Below are 19,207 nucleotides of genomic sequence, written 5' to 3' on the forward strand. Positions count from 1 at the left end.
GTGTATTCCTGTGGGCGGAGGTTAGTCAAAAAACTGTTTTAGTGACGTCATTAAAGAAGGAAGTAGAGGGATGTAGTCCAAACTGGCCGTTCGATGTAGGCGACTTCTGTTAAATAAAATATCTCGCTTGGCATTGAACTTTGAGCTTTAAAATTTTACAGATTTTATTTATACTCTAACAACAACATTACACACTAACTAAAGTTTGAAACATGGGATCACAAAGAACGGGACCTTTAATTTATCACTTAAAACTTGCATATGAAATAATAATTAGATTTAATTTAAATCCATTTTGTTGGCCATTTTATTTATTGTTTTTTCCATTGCTGCTGACACAATTAGCAGATATAGGACGGCCGGGCTGAGCAATTGAACGGTAATTTTACATTTATTTTTAAAGCTTTAAGTCTAAAATAGCAACACAAAGGAGGATTTATAGAGTAACTTACACACTCTTCTTAGATCTCATTAAGTTTATGTGATGTCAGTTCATAATTCACAGTCATTGGTAAAGTGCTGTCAGGCAGATTCACAATCAACACAATGTGTTTCTTGTATTTATAAAGGCTACACTAGTATTTTATTCACTGATGTTTTTTTCTTCCTGTTATTCTTCTGAAAACAGGCCATTGCTTCTGAACAAATTTTAATTGACACTTTCTAAATTCTCAGTAAATGTACACACCTATGAAATATAGATATGTGGTGAGTATTTCTTTTTTTCCTTATTGATTATCTCTAATTTATCAGACAACAAACCTGACAACCACATAAAACCATATAATCTATGCAAATTTGCTCAAAAAGGAATCATGAATAATTAATCACAACTCATTTTAATTAATCATCAATATTTAAATCAGTTAATCAAATGAACTTGCTGAATTAATATTACAATCATTAATCTGTTCAGCCAGTACTGATTGTCCATCAACTCTTCAGAAAGGATATTTACCCGTGGCCACAGAGGAAATAACTGTCTTCAGTAGCTGTGATCGTAACCGTTATCAGTGTCATTGATTAATAAGCAGATCAGAATCAGCTCGCAAGAGTGTGCTCATAAGTGTTATTTAGCTAACTCAGGAAGAAATACTAGACTAAACACACATAAACACTTACACAGGAAATGAGAGAGTGGACATGAGTTGAACTGTATCATAACGGGAATGGAGCGATGAAAAGAGTAATTTAACCAGCTGGAAGAACCATCAGTTTCTCTCTCTAAAGCACATTTGTTAATAAAGGGGTTCACAATCTTAATACTAAATCCGTGCTGTGCAGCCTGTGCTGTTCGGATCTGCAGTCTCAGGAGAAATTCTTGATGGTCTGGTCCGATGGTGCTGAAGTTGTAATCAATATCTTCATTAAAATTAGAAAATGAAGACACCTCGTATCATTAATTGAGCCGGTTGACAAGGAAGTTGCGCATGGCTTAAAGGGAACGAGGCCTGGAGCCGGGTGGGATCTCACGTGAGCAGTCCGTAAGTGTCAGCGGGAACAAAGAAGAACCAGAAGAGAGAAGACGATCTGCGTGAGGCTTTTTAAGAAGTCACACCTCTGAGTTTTGGCATGACCAATGAGAAAAGTGCGATTCTCAGGCGGGAGGGTTTCTTTGTTTGAAAGCGAGTTCATTTGCATAAGGGGAGTCAACTAGTAAGTTTGTGTCCATTTATGCTCTGATACATATAACAAATATACAATGCATTCTATGATATTGAGATGTCCACCAAAGTCATTAGGAGTAATTTAATATGAAACACTACCTAGATGGACTACAATATCTAGATGTATCTATAAGTGTCTTTTTAGTGTGTAAGTGTGTGTGTGTGTGTGTGTGTGTGTGTGTGTGTGTGTGTGTGTGTGTGTGTGTGTGTGGCAAATGGGGCAGACCTTCAGGAGTCTGCATGCTGTGAAGTTTGACGTGTACAACTGTGTGTTTGATCGCTCTAGACTCTACAACAGAGAACCAGAAAGTCTCTTTTAAGAGCGTCCACATCACAATTTGATTTGCTAAATAGGCAGCAACTCACACAAATGACCCTTGACATTGAAGACTTTACTTGTTATTGATTTAATTACAAATATGCAAAAATTTCATTTTTAATTGGACTGAACCTTTTAGCAATATTTTTGGTATTGAATAAACTACATTTATACATGAAATTTTGCTTATTTTACTTGATTACTGATTCTTGAGAGATAAATTGTGTTTCAGTTTGGACGGACACATGAATGAACTCATACAACCTTTTTAACATGTTTCTTTCTATCTTATTTGTCACAGTTTTTATTTCAATACAAAGATTATCTGGTAAAACAGATTTCTATGCACTTCTGTGATTGTAGACAATGCAGCGTGTGAACAGGACTTTTATTTTGGAGTGACGACATGACGTCATAAGACGGCGCCGCGCTCCTGCATCTGCTGTGATTCTGCTTAAGAAAAGTTTGTTTTAAAAAGTTAAGCTGTTTTAAATGATAGAAACAGTTCAATAGTTGTTACAGTTTTTTAAAAGCGATGTGAAGTGAGTTTATTTACTATTTAATGCAACATTGTGATTCTTTATCTAACATTAATGAAGGGTTATTGTGTGTAAAGCTCATCCACTGATGAGAAACAGTAAACCTGCGTCTCATTTCTCTCTCTCTATATATATATATCATAAATCAGTTTATCATGAACACGAGTTCAGTCTCTGGAGAGTAATGATGGAGAAACTGAACTTTTCAACTCCGAGTCAATTGAATCAAACACTTTGAGAAGTGATTCAGTGAATCACGACACAGTGAACATGAATGACAACAACAAACAGTAACAAACTAACTAATCATGTTTTCATCAAAGTGTAATCATTTAAATATAATATATAATTCATTAAATTACCAAATGTAGATAATAAATGCCTAAATATTAAGTGTTTATTAATTTGCAGCGTTAGTTTTGAGTGTTTTTTAACAGGTCATTGAAGACCATTAACTCTGTTATTCTCTTCTTAAAGATGGCGTTTATTAAAGAGGAGACTGAAAATATGAAGATAATTATTAAAGATGAGACTGAAGACGTGAAGATCGAAGATATTGAGGAACAAACAGGTTGGTTTTATTCTTATTGTTTTATTGATCCTAAAATGTCCAGCTCTACAGAAATAGAGAATATTTTGTGCAACATTAAACCCAACATCTACTTCTGAATAGACAATGAAAAAAAATCTTTGAGCATCTTAATGCTCAAAAGTGCTTTACTTACATTTTAACATACCTGAACATAAACAGCAGTAACTGAACATTAAATCAGGCAAAAAATAATTATTTTATAAATAATAATTTAATGGGTGTGTGTGTGTGTCATATGGAGAAGTCAGCAGGGGAAGTGTGTAAAACATTTTGAAGTAGAATCGAGTGAACTGCTAATATTTGATGAAACCAGTGAAAATATTCACCTTGTCATTTGTGGTTCAGGTGTAGGTTGGAAATCAATAAGCGCTGGCAGATGAAATGGTGTGAAAATGACATGTTGTGACAAAATTATCATGGTTGTCGTTTACATGTTTTTGTTAATGTTCTGCAAAAGTTCTGATACAAACTGAAATAAGTTCAAAAGGTCTTTTATTAAACTAACAAATTAAATTAGCAGTGTACAAATTTTAGTTGAAATCCGATGACTCTGTGAGGCCTTCATAGGGAGCAATGACATTTCCTCTCTCAAGATCCATAAAGGTACTAAAAACATATCTAAATCAGTTCATATGAGTACAGTGGTTCAATATTAATATTATAAAGCCACGAGAATATTTTTGGTGCACCAAAACAAGAAGATAATGACTTATTTAGTGATGGCCGATTTCAAAACACTGCTTCAGGAAGCTTCAGAGCACAAATGAATCAGTGTATCGAATCTGCTGTTCGGAGCGCCACAGTCACGTGTTTTCAGCCGTTGACGGTTTGACATGCGATCTGAATCATGATTTGATACACTGAACAGAGCTGTTGCAAACATATCCACATTGCTATGATCAGATGCTTTCTTTATGCTGCCACCGCCAGTGGCATAGCGTCTGGGCATGCAAGGTATGCATGTGGATATGGGCCCGGGCGGATTGGGGGCCCGATACGGCCTACCCCAAAGTAGGCTATACTTAGGGTGTCTGCGCACCATCCGCATTGTGAAATTTTCGCCATTAGGAGTGTTCGCGGACGACTGCACTACCCATCCACGTGCACGTCTGCACATTTTAAGATACTGCACAAGATGTGAATAAACGTAGACTGTGTTGAGAAGCCGTTTTATCACTCCTATAAATATTTTAACCATTTCCGTCTGCATGTTAGTGATAATATCTCATTTATATTAAAGTCCTGGGACTCTTTCGCATAAGACCCCGACCCCACCCCACCCCATCCCCAAGGGGGACCCGTAAAAAAAATGTGCATATGGGCCCGGGGATGACTTGCTACGCCACTGGCCACCGCTGTCATTTTTTGTTGTCTGTTTATTTTGTTATTGAGAGAAAAACGTGCAGTACATACTACATATTCTATCAAACGCCTCTCAGGAGTGTGTATATATATATATATATATATATATATATATATATATATATATATATATATATATATATATATATATATATATAATATATATATATATATATTTACTCTAGCCAATCATTTGTAAGTGTGAACTCATGAAAACCATTGCCACAGGTAATCAGACAATATTTATTTATTTTTTTGAAGCTTTATTTTTGGCATCTCGTAGATTCAAATCTATAAATCAAAATGTATTGCATTTATGAAGAAAAATGTTCAGCACCCAAGGCTCTATTGCTATTGCCTCAATGGTGTTCAGTGTCTTTAGGTGGATTAGGATTGTTTGTGATTTGGTCTTAGTGATTTAGGAGTCCTCTTGACTACTCCTAACGCTTCACAGATTTAGGAGCTAGTTTTAGTGCTAAAATGCTTTGTGAAATACTCTCAGAGCAAAAATCTAGGACTCCTAAAATTAGGACTGACACGCCCATTATTTTTAAGAGTTTCTCCTAAATCGTTAAGTTAGGAGCTACTTTTAGCCTTAAGATGTTTTGTGAATACGGCCCCAGGTTTCTTTCTGCCTGCCGCTCCACAACAAACTAAAAAACAACTTCCTACAAGTCATCCAGCTGTAAACAATGCAGAGAAAAATGGTGGGAAAAAAAATTGGGTTAATAATGTATATATTACATATTAAACAACATCAAATAAAAAAATTGGGTTAATAATGTATATATTACATATTAAACAACATCAAATAAAAATATAGCTGCAAGCAGCAATTCGGGGCCAAGCCCCAGAAGGGGCAGTAGCGCAATACGGAGCAGGTAGAGCAAAAACATCAGAAATTGAATGTACATGCAAAACAGCTGGTTCAGAAGGACAGGTGGAAATGAAATGAAAATCAATAGAAGTTCAGATGAGAATGAACACAGAATGAACTAAAAACACTTGTATCTAATTCAAGAGGAATAAAGATTAGTACAATGCTTATTTGGATAAAAAAGGAATCAAAATGACTCATTACACACAATTGCATAATGACCACCCAACACGGGATTCGAACCCACAACCTCCAGGTCCAGTGTCCATTGCGCATGTCATTGCACCACTGTGCAGGTGACTGTTGACACAACTGCCGAAGTTCACTAGTTTATGTGAAAATGGACTCAAAAAGAAGAATTTTTATGAAACTGCACTGAATGTTATATTTAATAACTTTACTTTAGATCATTCTGCAGCTCATCATGCTGTAGCGCAATACAGAGCAGGAAGAAGAAAAACAGCAGAAAATGAACAAACATGAAACACCTGGTTCAGAATTATGGGCGAGAATGAACTCAGAAAGTATAGAAGCTTAGATGAAAATGAACACAGCATGAAACAAAAAGCATTTATTTCTAATCTAGAGGCAATAAAGGAATCAAAACACACAATTTCATAAAACCACTCCACCCGAGATTCGAACCCACTATCTTTAGGTACAGGGCTCGTCAGGTACCTGGCTTTACACATTGAGCTACATTATGACACATGTTCAACATGTTGTGGAAGAGAACTTTTAGTGTAACAAAGAATTTACAAAAAAAGCATTTCTTAGCATGCTAACCATATTAGCATGCCAAGCTAACTTAATGCTAATGAAGCTCATGGTTAACTTGATAGCTGAAGAGCCACATTAAAAAGAATGACAACTGGTTAGCATGCTAAGCAATTAGCATGCTAAGCTAACTAGCATAAGATAACAATCACAAGGAAGGTCACATTCAGAGACAAATATCTCGGGAACGGTAGCGAATATCAAAAATCCGTTCAGTCATTTCTATGCGGCTCGGTCCAAAGATCTTCTGAGCTGATTGTGGACAAAATAGGACAAAATTTGTGGGAGGAGTAGCGAAAAAACTGTTTTTCATTTATTTCAATATGGCAGACAGGTACATTTAAGGAAAATGACAAATGACACATCGTTGGAATTGGCATTAGCCAGGGAATAAAATGACATAAAGTATACACGTTTTGGAAAGTGTTTTCAAAAGTTATAAGCATTTTTGCAAAAAACATTATATCTGTGGAACAGTAGGTGGCGCTGTGTTGAAACTTCTCAGGTACCTTCGGGACCTACTAAAGGTCATACATACTAATTTTTGTGAAGATATGTCAAATAGTTTAAAAGATATTGAAATTTATGACAAAATTCAAAATGGCGGACATGCTTTTCATCCGATGTTGATAAATTCAATATCCCCGGATTCGGCATGGCCCAAGGAATCCATAGACACCAAGATCTTGATTTTCTAATAAAGTGTTCAAAAGTTATTGGCCAAAATATCCATTTTACAGATCTCATGACCTGTTGGTGGCGCTGTTCCCAAATTCGGCAAGGAACCTCAGATCATGGTCTTGATCAAGTGTACGAATTTTTGTTTTGATCGCTCAAAGTTTGGCTGAGATACAGCCTCTATAGCAATTTTGGGTAAACCTCATTAACTTCGTGACATCATAACTTTTGAACAAAGATGAATAAAAAAAAAATCTGCTCAGTCATTTCTGTGCGGCTCAGACCAAAGATCACCTGATCAAAGTCTGGACAAAATTGGACAAATTTTGAAGGAGGAGTAGCGAAAAAACGGACTACTGTACTTTTCAAAATGGCCGCTACTGTAATGGGTGGAGACTTAATGTAAGAATTTGAATAGAATCAGCATGAAGAGACAAATCAGATGTACTAAATTGTATTTTTCTAGAGCAAATGGTTCAAAAGTTATAACCTTTAGAATGTTGAATTTTTGAACTGGTGGTGGCGCTATAGAGTTGGTCCTTGAGACTCCAAAATTGGTCAGATTTCTAGACATGACCATCACTACAAGTGTGCCAAATTTCATCATTTTCTCATGTTCCGTTGATAGGGCTGCCATAGACTCCCATTCGGGAGGAAGAATAATAATAATAAAAGGGAAAACGTACAATTACAATAGGGGCTACAGCCCCTTTGGGGCTTGGCCCCTAATAATAAAAGGGAAAACGTACAATTACAATAGGGGCTACAGCCCCTTTGGGGCTTGGCCCCTAATGAAAATCAATAGAAGTTCAAAGAATGAACACGGAATGAACTAAAATACTTGTATCTCATTGAAGAGGAATAAAGATTAGCACAATCCTTATTTGGATAAAAAAGGTATCAAAATGACTCATTACACACAATTGTATAAAGGAACCCCACACGAGATTTGAATCCACGACCTCCGGGTCCAAGGTCCATTTCTCATCTCATTGCACCACTGTGCAAGTGAATGTTTCCACACCTGCCGAAGTTTATTAGTTCATGTGAAAATGAACTCAAAATGAAGAATTCTTATAAAGCTGCACTTTAGATCATTCTGCAGCTCATCATGCTGTAGTGCAATACAGAGCAGGAAGAGGAAAAACAGCAGAAAATGAACAAACATGAAACAGCTGGTTCAGAATTACGGGCAAGAATGAACTCAGAATGTACATAAGCTTAGATGAAAATGAACACAGCATGAAACAAAAAGCATTTATTTCTAATCCAAGAGGCAGTAAAGGAATCAAAACACACTATTTTATAAAACCGCTCCACCTGGGATTCGAACCCACTAACTTCGGATACAGGGCTCTTCAGATAACTGGCTTTACACATTGAGCTACTTGAGGATGCACATTCAACAGACTGTGGAAGAAACCTTTTAGTCTAACAAAGAATTCACAAAAAAAGCATTACTTAGCATGCTAACCATATTAGCATGCTAAGCTAACTTAATGCTAATGAAGCTCATGGTTAACTTGATAACTGAAGAGCCACATTAAAGAGAATGACAACTGGTTAGCATGCTAAGCAATTAGCATGCTAAGCTAACTAGCATAAGACAACAAACACAAGCAAGGTCACATTCAGAGATGAATATCTTGGGAATGGTAGCGAATATCAAAAATCCATTCAGTCATTTCTGTGCGGCTCGGTCCAAAGATCACCTGAGCTGATTTTGGACAAAATTGGACAAAAATTGTAGGAGGAGTAGCGAAAAAACTGTTTTCCATTTATTTCAATATGGCGGACAGGTACATTTAAGGAAAATGACAAATGACACATCGTCGGAATCGGCATAAGCCAGGGAATAAAATGACATAAAGCATACACATTTTGGAAAGTGTTTTCAAAAGTTATAAGTGGTTTTGCAATAATCATTACATCTGTGGAACAGTAGGTGGCGCTGTGTTGAAACTTCTCAGGTACCTTCAGGACCTTCTAAAGGTCATACATACCAATTTGTGTGAAGATATGTCAAATTGTTTAAAAGTTATTGCAATTTATGACAAAATTCAAAATGGCGGACACGTGGTTCATCCGATGTTGACGAATTCGATATCCTCGGATTCGGCATGGCACAGGGAATCCATAGACACCAAGATCTTGATTTTCTAATAAAGTGTTCAAAAGTTATTGGCCAAAATAGCCATTTTTCAGATCTCATGACCTGTAGGTGGCGCTGTTCCCAAATTTGGCATGGAACCTCAGATCATGGTCTTGATCAAGTGTACCAATTTTAGTTTTGATTGCTCAAAGTTTGGCCGAGATACAGCCTCTATAGCAATTTTGGGTCAACCTCGTTAACTTCGTGACATCATAACTTTTGAACAAAGATGAATAAAAAAAATCTGTTCAGTCATTTCTGTGCGGCTCAGACCAAAGATCACCTGATCAAAGTTTGGACAAAATTGGACAAATTTTGAAGGAGGAGTAGCGAAAAAACGGAATACTGTACTTTTCAAAATGGCCACTACTGTACTGGGTGGAGACTTAATGTAAGATATTGAATGTGATCAGTATGAAGAGAGGAATCAGTTGTATTGACATTCATTTTTCTGGAACAAAGGGTTCAAAAGTTATAACCTTTACAAAAGTGAATATTTGAACTGGTGGTGGCGCTATAGACTTAGTCCTAGATACTCCAAAGTTGGTCAAATTACTTTTAATTACTATCACTACAAGCATGCCAAATTTGATAATTTTCCTTCTTATGGTTCATTGATTACCATACAGGGGGAAGAAGAATAACTACGAATTTGGACATAAAGGAATTGCATGTGATAGCTTCAGATTAGACCAGTTTTAGGCAGAATGCCTAGAACAGACACAAGTTCTGCATCTTTTCCTGCCACAGTACCTCATGCGGTCTGGGCATGTGTCACACTGAGTTTCGAACCCACGATGCAGAGCATTCGGGATCCGTGGCGTAACACATTGAGCTAATCAGCCATGCAAGTTCATCAGTATGCTAAGCAGAGGTTTCAGTGTGAGAAAGAGTTCACAAAAAAAAAAGCTTCATAGCATGTTAACCATATTAGTATGCAAAGTTATTTAATGCCAACTAAGTTTTGGTTAACCTGTTGACTGAAGACCACATTAGAAAGAATAGCAATAGTTTAGCATGCTAAGCAATTACTGTGCTAAGCTAACTAGTATAAGACAACAAACACAAGCAAGGTCACATTCAGAGATGAATATCTTGGGAATGGTAGCGAATATCAAAAATCCGTTCAGTCATTTCTGTGCGGCTCGGTCCAAAGATCATCTGAGCTGATTTTGGACAAAATTGACCAAAATTTGTGGGAGGAGTAGCGAAAAAACTGTTTTTGATTTAATTCAATATGGCAGACAGGTACATTTAAGGAAAATGACAAATGACACATCGTCGGAATCGGCATAAGCCAGGGAATAAAATGACATAAAGCATACACATTTTGGAAAGTGTTTTCAAAAGTTATAAGTGGTTTTGCAATAATCATTACATCTGTGGAACAGTAGGTGGCGCTGTGTTGAAACTTCTCAGGTACCTTCAGGACCTTCTAAAGGTCATACGTACCAATTTGTGTGAAGATATGTCAAATTGTTTAAAAGTTATTGCAATTTATGACAAAATTCAAAATGGCGGACACGTGGTTCATCCGATGTTGACGAATTCGATATCCTCGGATTCGGCATGGCACAGGGAATCCATAGACACCAAGATCTTGATTTTCTAATAAAGTGTTCAAAAGTTATTGGCCAAAATAGCCATTTTTCAGATCTCATGACCTGTAGGTGGCGCTGTTCCCAAATTTGGCATGGAACCTCAGATCATGGTCTTGATCAAGTGTACCAATTTTAGTTTCGATTGCTCAAAGTTTGGCCGAGATACAGCCTCTATAGCAATTTTGGGTCAACCTCGTTAACTTCGTGACATCATAACTTTTGAACAAAGATGAATAAAAAAAATCTGTTCAGTCATTTCTGTGCGGCTCAGACCAAAGATCACCTGATCAAAGTTTGGACAAAATTGGACAAATTTTGAAGGAGGAGAAGCGAAAAAAACAAATACTGTACTTTTCAAAATGGCCGCTACTGTAATGGGTGGAGACTTAATGTAAGAAGTTGAATAGCATCAGCATGAAGAGACGAATCAGATGAACTAAATTTAATTTTTCTATGACAAACAGTTCAAATGTTAAAACCGTTAGAATGTTGAAAATTTGAACTGGTGGTGGCGCTATAGAGTTGGTTCTAGAGACTCCAAATTTGGTCCAATCACTATTCATGAGCATCTCTACAACTGTGCCAAATTTCATCATTTTCTCATGTTCCGTTGATAGGGCTGCCATAGACTCCCATTCGGGAGGAAGAATAATAATAATAAAAGGGAAAACGTACAATTACAATAGGGGCTACAGCCCCTTCGGGGCTTGGCCCCTAATAAATGCTTTACATTCTTGATGGGGAGATTTTTCATTTCTCAAGCAACTCTTCGGACAAATTCCTCAACTTCACTAAAAGAAAAGATAAATTCTGTTGTCAGAAATGTTGTGTAACACAAAAATCCAACAGTCTGTGTACAAACAAAAAATTTAAAACATACCTTGAGTGATAAGTGGGGCCCTGGAGGAACATCTCTTCAGCCTCCTGCCAAGACAAATAAACCAATTAATAAAATTAAACAAAACATGCACACACTGCAGAACATAAACATGCTCATGTTCAAACATGTTACAATTTTTCACTATAATAAGATGTACACTTGCAAATATTACCTTCATGCTGACCGATCTATTAAAATGTGCCTGCAGATGAGTTTGCACTTTTTCCAGCCGTGTTGGTTGAAAAACAGAGGCATCATAAAAAGGACAGTGAAAATGACTGCAGCATTTGGTGCACTGTTTTAGATCTGGCAGAGACCCCCCCTTTTTGAATTGTAATATCCATCTGAGAAAAAATACACACAAGTCACACACAAATTATTTAGACAACCCAACAGTTCTACGCAGATTACTTGATATTTTGATGAAAATAAACTCGAGGCTGCATACTCCAAAGATCGTATTTGTAATTATTACAGAACTTTTCTAATTGTTACACTGTTATTGTCTATGGTAGCACTTTGAGATTTGTAAAGTACAATAAAAAGAACGTGCAATATTATTTTTCCTACACATACTACAACTACTAATAGTAAATGTAGTAATTAGTATGAAATAATAGTAGTTAATACAGCTATACGTACAGTAGACCTACATAGTACTAAAATAAGTTACACATAATAATTGTATTATATATTATACATTTTATTTTAACATTTTTACTTTAACGTTTTTTATTTTGTTAGAAAACATATTAAGCATCCCAGAATGGTACAATAACACAGAAAATAAGAGCAGGCTGTAAATATTATAAAAAAATGCTACCTTTCGACACTAATTTTGATCAAATCAAACCCTGTGTCTCAATCAGCTCCCTAGTTCCATAGGTCGTGAATCAGTATAATGAAAGTGAATGTGGCTGATACCCTGATCAGTGCCCTGACTACTGAACTAGGGAGCTGATTGAGACACACGGAAACACTGACTAAGCTAGCAATAATAGGTTACGCACCACGCATTTGAAAATAACTGGGCAGAACACAATTCACGGCTTATTTGGTCGAACTATCCATCTAAACTAACATTATATACTAAAACAGTCTATTCGTTTGTTGGTGTAATAAGGTGTCACATTGATTTATGCCATAAAACCTGGTAATTTTCAGGAATCACTTTAATAAAATTAATAACCTTACTCACTTGTCCGATGTTGCTACTTGCTAGCAGTTTATAATGTTGGAAATTATTACGGTTACACACGCTACAAAAAAAAAAAAAATTCATCCGAACAGCAGGTGGCACTGTCTGAAAAAGCGATAGTTCTGGGAGTGCAGGTCTGAGCGTGCAGGTCTGAGTGTGCAGTTGGATCTCCGGGCCTGCAGCTTCACCTTACTCACTGATATGGCTTCTCCGGATAGTGAAGGCAAAAGGTCAGAGACAAATTGTGTGGGGTTGCCCTTCTCGATGTTCTCAGAAAAACCAGCTATCTTCATAATTTGTCAATGAGATCTGGCCTCTAAATCCGTTACCTTGGACTTCAGAGACGCATTCTCTTTTGATAAACTTGCTAGAGTGCCTTTCACTGTGTTGGCTGACGAGGACGAGCCTTTTTGACAGCCTTTTTGACAGTCTTTTTTAGATTTTAGACATCATCAGCGTGTTAATTATGTTGAGTGATCAAGAGCAACAAAGTTTTAAATGATTCATTTCGACAAGTGTGACGGAGCTAAGTGAGAACGTGTCCTACTCCATGTGCTGCTCTCCAGCGCCCCCTTCCATCATCATTCTTTCTGAAGTATTTCTACACCTCTGAGGCTGACATTATTTTTGTCGCTGCCATCGGAAAATTCTATCAGTTACGTCACGTGAGGTATCAGTCTTTGGTATTGGGGGTATTTTTATGAGTACATGTGCAAGTATATGAGCTTGGTATCAGACCCGATACTGATACTGGTATTGGTGCATCCCTACTGAAAACCCCTGATTTAGATCATGTTGAGGTTGTATGTGTAATCATGGGAGCTGATTAATTATTGTTCATGGTCATGATGGCAGCTGGCAGCAATAAGTGTGGCACATATTCAAGCCTTTAAAATAGTCCTTTATTAGTTTTTTATAAAAAACTGACTACAGGTCGGCTCCGTAGCAGATTTCAAGCAATCAAGAGCTTAGAGAGTTACATGTAAAGTACTAGACAGATTCTGCTAGTATTGGACATTTACAAGTAACAGTATAACTGTAAAATGTAAGTTTTGTGCTGAGGAAAGCACATCTCATAAGCATTAATTCTTTAATTGTTATTATTTTTTTAAGTTGCCAGCCATCACCAGCATTTTTGATTATTTTTACAAAACTTTAATGACCCCAGAAGATTTTGTTGTATGAATAGCTGAACATGCAATATGTCAAGAAAAGTAATACAGATGATTGCATTAGTTTGCATGTACTTGATCAAAGCTTTTATCGCTTCTTCCTGCTGCTTCTTCTGTGTTTTGATCTGGAGGTTTTGTACTGATTCAGATAAGTAAAAGCACCCCTACCATATACCAGGAAAATTCTGTCAATGGCGGGAAAGTGTTGTGTCCTAAATTATTCTCAAAATGTGTCTTGAAACCGAAATTAAGGGTGTACTCGCACTAGGCGATCGAAAACGTGTGAGCACTTTTGACCCTCAAAGTCTAGTTTGTTTGGCTAGTGTGATTGCTCCGTACCATGCCCTGGCCCGCTTGAAGAGATTAGGCTCTGTACGGCTGTAGTGAGATCGCTAACCGTGCCGCAGTACAGAACAGCTACTACTTTTGTGTGTGCTATGTCTGACATCATTACAACGACAAATATCTACTATTACTAATAGAATAGTTCACTTTTAAATTAACTTAATTAATTCAAGTATATTTACGTTTATAACAGTTCTGGTTCTCGCCTTATTGGTGAACAGGAATAGTAGTCTGCAAATTTCTCTATCAATGCCAGCTCTCCTCTAACAAGCTGATGATCTTCACCAGATGTAAAAAATACAGGAAATGTGCAGTGGTGGGTCCCTTTGGACCAGGTTTGAAAACCACTGGTGTATTGAGTATAAGATCTATAGACGGGATGGGCAACTCTGGTCCTGGAGAGTTTAGCTCCATCCTTTATCAAATACACCTGCAAAATTTAACCCAACCCCAAAATTTAACCCTTATTCTTGAGGACTGCTTGAAAATTACAGGCACATGTATTTAAATAGAGATAAAAGTTAACTCTGCAGGTCCTCCAGGACCAAAGCTGCCCATCCCTGATCCATAGGGTAGATCAGGGGTGTCCAACCCTGCTCCTGGAGAGTTACCGTCTTACAGACTTCAGTCCCAACCCTGCTCCAACACACCTGCTGTAATTATCAAGGAACCCTGAACATCCTGATTAGCTGGTTCAGGTGTGTTTGATTGGAGTTGGACCTGAAATCTGCAGGATGGTAGCTCTCCAGGAGCAGGTTTGGACACCCCTGGTATAGATCATACATGTTGTTGGTTTTGATGCTTTAAATGTCTAAATTGTTTTATGTCTATTTTTGCCCTAGACCTAACGGCACTGGCTAGCCATGAACTTAATGAAAGGGAAGAAGAGAAAGAACATAATGATAAACATGATTTCATGACTGGGGAAAGGTCGACGCTGACTAAAAAGACTTCCTCACGAAAAAGAGTTCAAAAGACAGAAACTAAAAGATATTTCACCTGCCAACAGTGTGGAAAGAGTTTTGATCGACATAAAAACCTTCAAGTCCATATGAGAATTCACACTGGAGAGAAACCTTTTTCTTGCCAGCAATGTGGAAAGAGTTTCATTCAAAAAGGACACCTTAAAGTCCACATGAGAATTCACACTGTAGAGAGCCCATTCGCCTGTATACAGTGTGGACAGAGTTTCAGTGAAAAAGCAAACCTTATAGTCCACATTAGATCTCACACTGAAGAAAAGCCTTACACCTGCCAACAATGTGAAAAAAGGTTTCAGTAAGAAAGGAAACCTTGACATCCACATGAGAGTTCACACTGGAGAAAAGCCTCACACCTGTCAAGAGTGTGGAAAGAGTTTCAGTCATAAAGGAGGCCTTAAGCGACACATGAGAATTCACACTGGAGAAAAGCCTTACACCTGTACTATGTGCGGGAATGGCTTTTCACGGCAACAAATCCTTTCCATCTGCTCATACACTCTAGTTACCAGGCAGATTTTCTAATATCAGGTTTCACAGAGCAAGGGGACTTAAAGGCACAATTAATGATAATGAGTTCATACAAATATGCCACCAACTCATTCATATTTTCTTTTATGGGGATTTTGCATAGGGGTTACAGTTACATTACATGTATTGCAAAATACATAGGCCTAATGTTTTGAGGACCAAGTTTGTAGTCAAAGTATGGGCAGGCCATAGTCAATGTAAATCATATTGTTGGTGTTTCGTCTGTACCAGTGAATGTGCCATAACTGTTTATCCGCCGTCATCGGTGGCCCTGCTTGCTTATTAGCCTGCGCGTTCACGGCAGGCTCCGTTGTGATGGGGAGGAGCTGTGGAGGGAGGGCTGTAGCGCAGCAGAGAGCAAGGGGGAGTGACCTGTGAGTTGTGCTTGTTCAAATTTTCAGGCTAAGTCAACGTTTTCTAAAAACTCCCTACTGCAGCTTTAAATAATAAAACAAAAAAAATCAAAGGATGTCACAATGTTTCTGTGTCATCAGTAATGTCAGTGTGTAAAGCAGAGTGCATGGTTGGAAATGTAATGTAATGTTGAGGCATAAATACAGAAAACAAATCAAACAAAACATAAAGTCCAAAACCAAACAAAGTCCAAAGCCAAAGTTCCCAAAGCTCTCCTTGGCTCGACTGTAGATCTCTTTTTAAAGGAGCGCCTGAAGCACTGGTCACAGGTGAATCCAATAGACTGCTAATTTGTGGGAACAGGTACCAAGCAGCAATACCCGAGACCAACAGCAGAGGTCGTCACACCTGGTACCATGCAAAATCCACAGGCCTGCTTTTGTGACCAAGGGCACATGAATGTCTACTGGAGAGGTGAGACACACTCAGTCTGTGGCCAGGCTCAGGGTGCATGTTGAATGCCTGATCCGGCAGGTGAAGTAACACAAGTTGTTTGACACAGTCATCCCCTTGTCCATTTCTGGTAGCATTAATCAACTTGCATTGTCATGTCTTCTCATTAACTACCAGAATGGGGCCACTTGTCAAGGCATGGGCCCAGTGAGTCTACACAGTGTCATTCTTGTCTGTCTTTATTATTTGGCACATTGAATTGTAAATATAGTCTGGAAACTGTCTAATTTTCTTACTATGATGGCCTATTTTTTTGCTTGCCTTTACTACTGAAGTTCAGAAGCACATCATGATTCTGTTCACGCATGGAGATGAACTGGAGGATCTGAAACAGGCATTGATGAACATCTGAATGTGGAGGATGATTTTACTGTTTCAGTATTAAAGGTAAATCAGACATTCAGGTACAAGAACTACTACAGAAGATCGAAGGAATGATGATGGGAAATGGTTTTTCTCCAGTGTGGATCCTAAAGTAAAAATCTTCTCACACTCAAAGCACATGTACTCTCTCACACCAGTGTGTATTTTCTCATGTTTATTTAAATAATACAGCAGTGAAAAACTTTTTCCACACACAGAACATGAATGTGGCTTCTCCTTTGTATGAACTCTCAGATGTTTCTTCAGGTTTGATGCCCAGAGAAACGTTTTGCCGCATTCATTACATGCGAACTGCTTCTCTTCTTCTTGTTGTGAAACTCTCCCCACATTGATCACATGTGTGTGACTTCTCTCCAGTGTGAACTTTCATATGACTCTTAAGATATCCTTTTTGTGTGAAGCTCTTCCCACACTGATCACATGTGAACGGCTTCTCTCCTGTATGAACTCTCATGTGAAGCTCAAGATATTGTTTGGTTGATAAACTCTTTCCACACTGAGTGCAGATTGTAGATTTCTTGTCTCTTTTTCTTTAAAAAAGTCTTTTTAGTCTTTGAGTGACTCAAAGGTTTCTCTCCAGGTTTGTCATGATGTTTCTCCTCCACTTCACTCAGTTCTTCACTCTCCTCACTCTCTTCCATCAACTCTGAAATTACAAAAAAAGTTAATTTTCAGTATATTAAAGTAATTCAAAATGAGGATTATGAAGTGAAAGAACATAAAAGTGAATCTTCATGTACTGAAGTAGACAACGGCTATGAAATATTCTGATAACTTTGATGCCTTTTTATATATTTATTATATGTCCCTGAAACAATTATTATATTTAAAACATTATAGACAAATCACTGTTGTGTTTGTCTGTAGTGTACTGTTTCTGTAGTAAGAACTATTAAATAACTTCTACATTTTATGAAAAATACAACTTTATCAGTAACTATAAATCAGATTTTGTTTGTCAAGCTTACAACCCTGTCAGCCATTCTGGAAAGTGAATTTACTTGATACAGTTTGGTGTTTACTGATATTACTGTTTTTTCTTTTGAAACAAGTCTAAAATTTTGGTCACATTATTGCAAATTTTGAACCAGATTTAAAATAAATGTAAAATAATCTGTATTTTTACCTGATGTTGACAATCAATATGAACATTTTTCAAATCTCACTTTACTGACCATTTGTTGAATATTAGATGAACTGCATATCTAAATGTGTTGTTGAATCTTTCCAACATGAATGTTGTTCAGCATCATGAATGAATGAAGAATAAACACCAACCTCTTTGTTCTTCAGTATCTTCAGTGTGTTTCATTCTGCAGGTTCTGGATCACTCATGTTCTCACTGTCCTCCTTAATAAACTCAGTCTTTACTGGTTTCAGCTCTTCCTGATGGTCGTCTGATGGGAATATCCCAGCATTTATTGATGCATTCCAGTGGGAGGAGCTTCACTGATGATGAATCCCAGTGTGGGAGGAGCTGATCTGCCAAAATAAAAAATATATCAGTTACGGGGTTTGTTTTATATATATAAATGATAACAGAATATAATGTAGCAAAATTATTCCAAATATGGATAATGGTAAGAAAAACAGTTAAAAGCACAAAGACAAAAATAATTGTTCATATTTGAGGTCCACAAATCCCCTCAGTCTGTTGACAGCAATGAAATGAGCTTTAAGTGTCAATTCACAGCAGATCTGAAGACATCAGCATAATAAATGAGGTGAAAACAGGAACTATTGACATGAAATAAAGAGTGTTTTCAGCAGTTTCTCTGTTAATATTGATGTTGAAAAATGTACCCAAATTTACCCCAAAAAAGGGTAAATATTGATAATATTGATATTCATCTCATTCTGAGTGTTTGCTGTTAGAAACTGTAATACCTGTAGGGAAGGACCTTACGTCATTTATTAGCTCAATTTAATTGTTACAGGGAATAAGAATTGAATCAACTGTAATTGATTCACTGTAAATGATTCAGAATTAATATTTAACCCTTCATCAATTATTCGTCCAGCGAAAATTGAGGTTAAAGTATTTTACCAATTCTGGATAAAATATTATTCTGTGGCCAACAGTAACAACATTTTATTATGATTATTATGATTATAATTATTATATTATTATAAGCAAGAGGTAACTTGATCTTTAAGTTTAAGGCAGTAATTTGATACACAGCACAAGAAACTCGTATATGTGAAAATCAAAACAAGCTTTATTGACTACTTCTAATGATTACAGGAAACTAAGGCTAAACACACACACACAAACATTCACGGAGT

The 19,207-nt window shown here is 37.1% G+C and overlaps 1 protein-coding gene and 1 long non-coding RNA gene across 3 annotated transcripts; one reads left to right on the forward strand and one right to left on the reverse strand.

Moving 5' to 3' along the window:
• Positions 1 to 220: 220 nt before the first annotated feature.
• LOC125278665 (gastrula zinc finger protein XlCGF49.1-like) lies at positions 221 to 18,435 on the forward strand. Of its 2 annotated transcripts, none has more exons than XR_007187231.1 (3): positions 221 to 2,528; positions 3,003 to 3,096; positions 18,302 to 18,435. XR_007187231.1 is itself a non-coding variant. In XM_048207992.1 (3 exons), the coding sequence occupies exons 2-3, from the start codon at positions 3,003 to 3,005 to the stop codon at positions 15,439 to 15,441; spliced, it is 534 nt and encodes a 177-aa protein (XP_048063949.1). In that variant the 5' UTR covers positions 221 to 2,528; the 3' UTR covers positions 15,442 to 18,143. The 2 variants fall into 2 exon arrangements, 1 of the variants encoding a protein (XP_048063949.1); XM_048207992.1 differs by lacking the exon at positions 18,302 to 18,435 and adding an exon at positions 15,002 to 18,143.
• LOC125278666 lies at positions 11,171 to 15,008 on the reverse strand. Its single transcript, XR_007187232.1, has 3 exons — positions 11,617 to 15,008; positions 11,445 to 11,488; positions 11,171 to 11,355 (listed from the first exon to the last, which is right to left on the reverse strand). It is a non-coding gene; the product is annotated as an uncharacterized LOC125278666 (long non-coding RNA).
• Positions 18,436 to 19,207: the final 772 nt, after the last annotated feature.

Source organism: Megalobrama amblycephala, linkage group LG11, assembly GCF_018812025.1.
Source record: "Megalobrama amblycephala isolate DHTTF-2021 linkage group LG11, ASM1881202v1, whole genome shotgun sequence".
Classification (NCBI taxonomy): Eukaryota; Metazoa; Chordata; class Actinopteri; order Cypriniformes; family Xenocyprididae; genus Megalobrama; species Megalobrama amblycephala.

Bases quoted from the DNA above. Each gene is read 5' to 3' on its own strand.
- LOC125278665 (XM_048207992.1), top strand. From the start codon at position 3,003: ATGGCGTTTATTAAAGAGGAGACTGAAAATATGAAGATAATTATTAAA. The intron at 3,097-15,001 runs GTTGGTTTTATT...TTTTTGCCCTAG, and splicing joins AGATATTGAGGAACAAACAG to ACCTAACGGCACTGGCTAGC.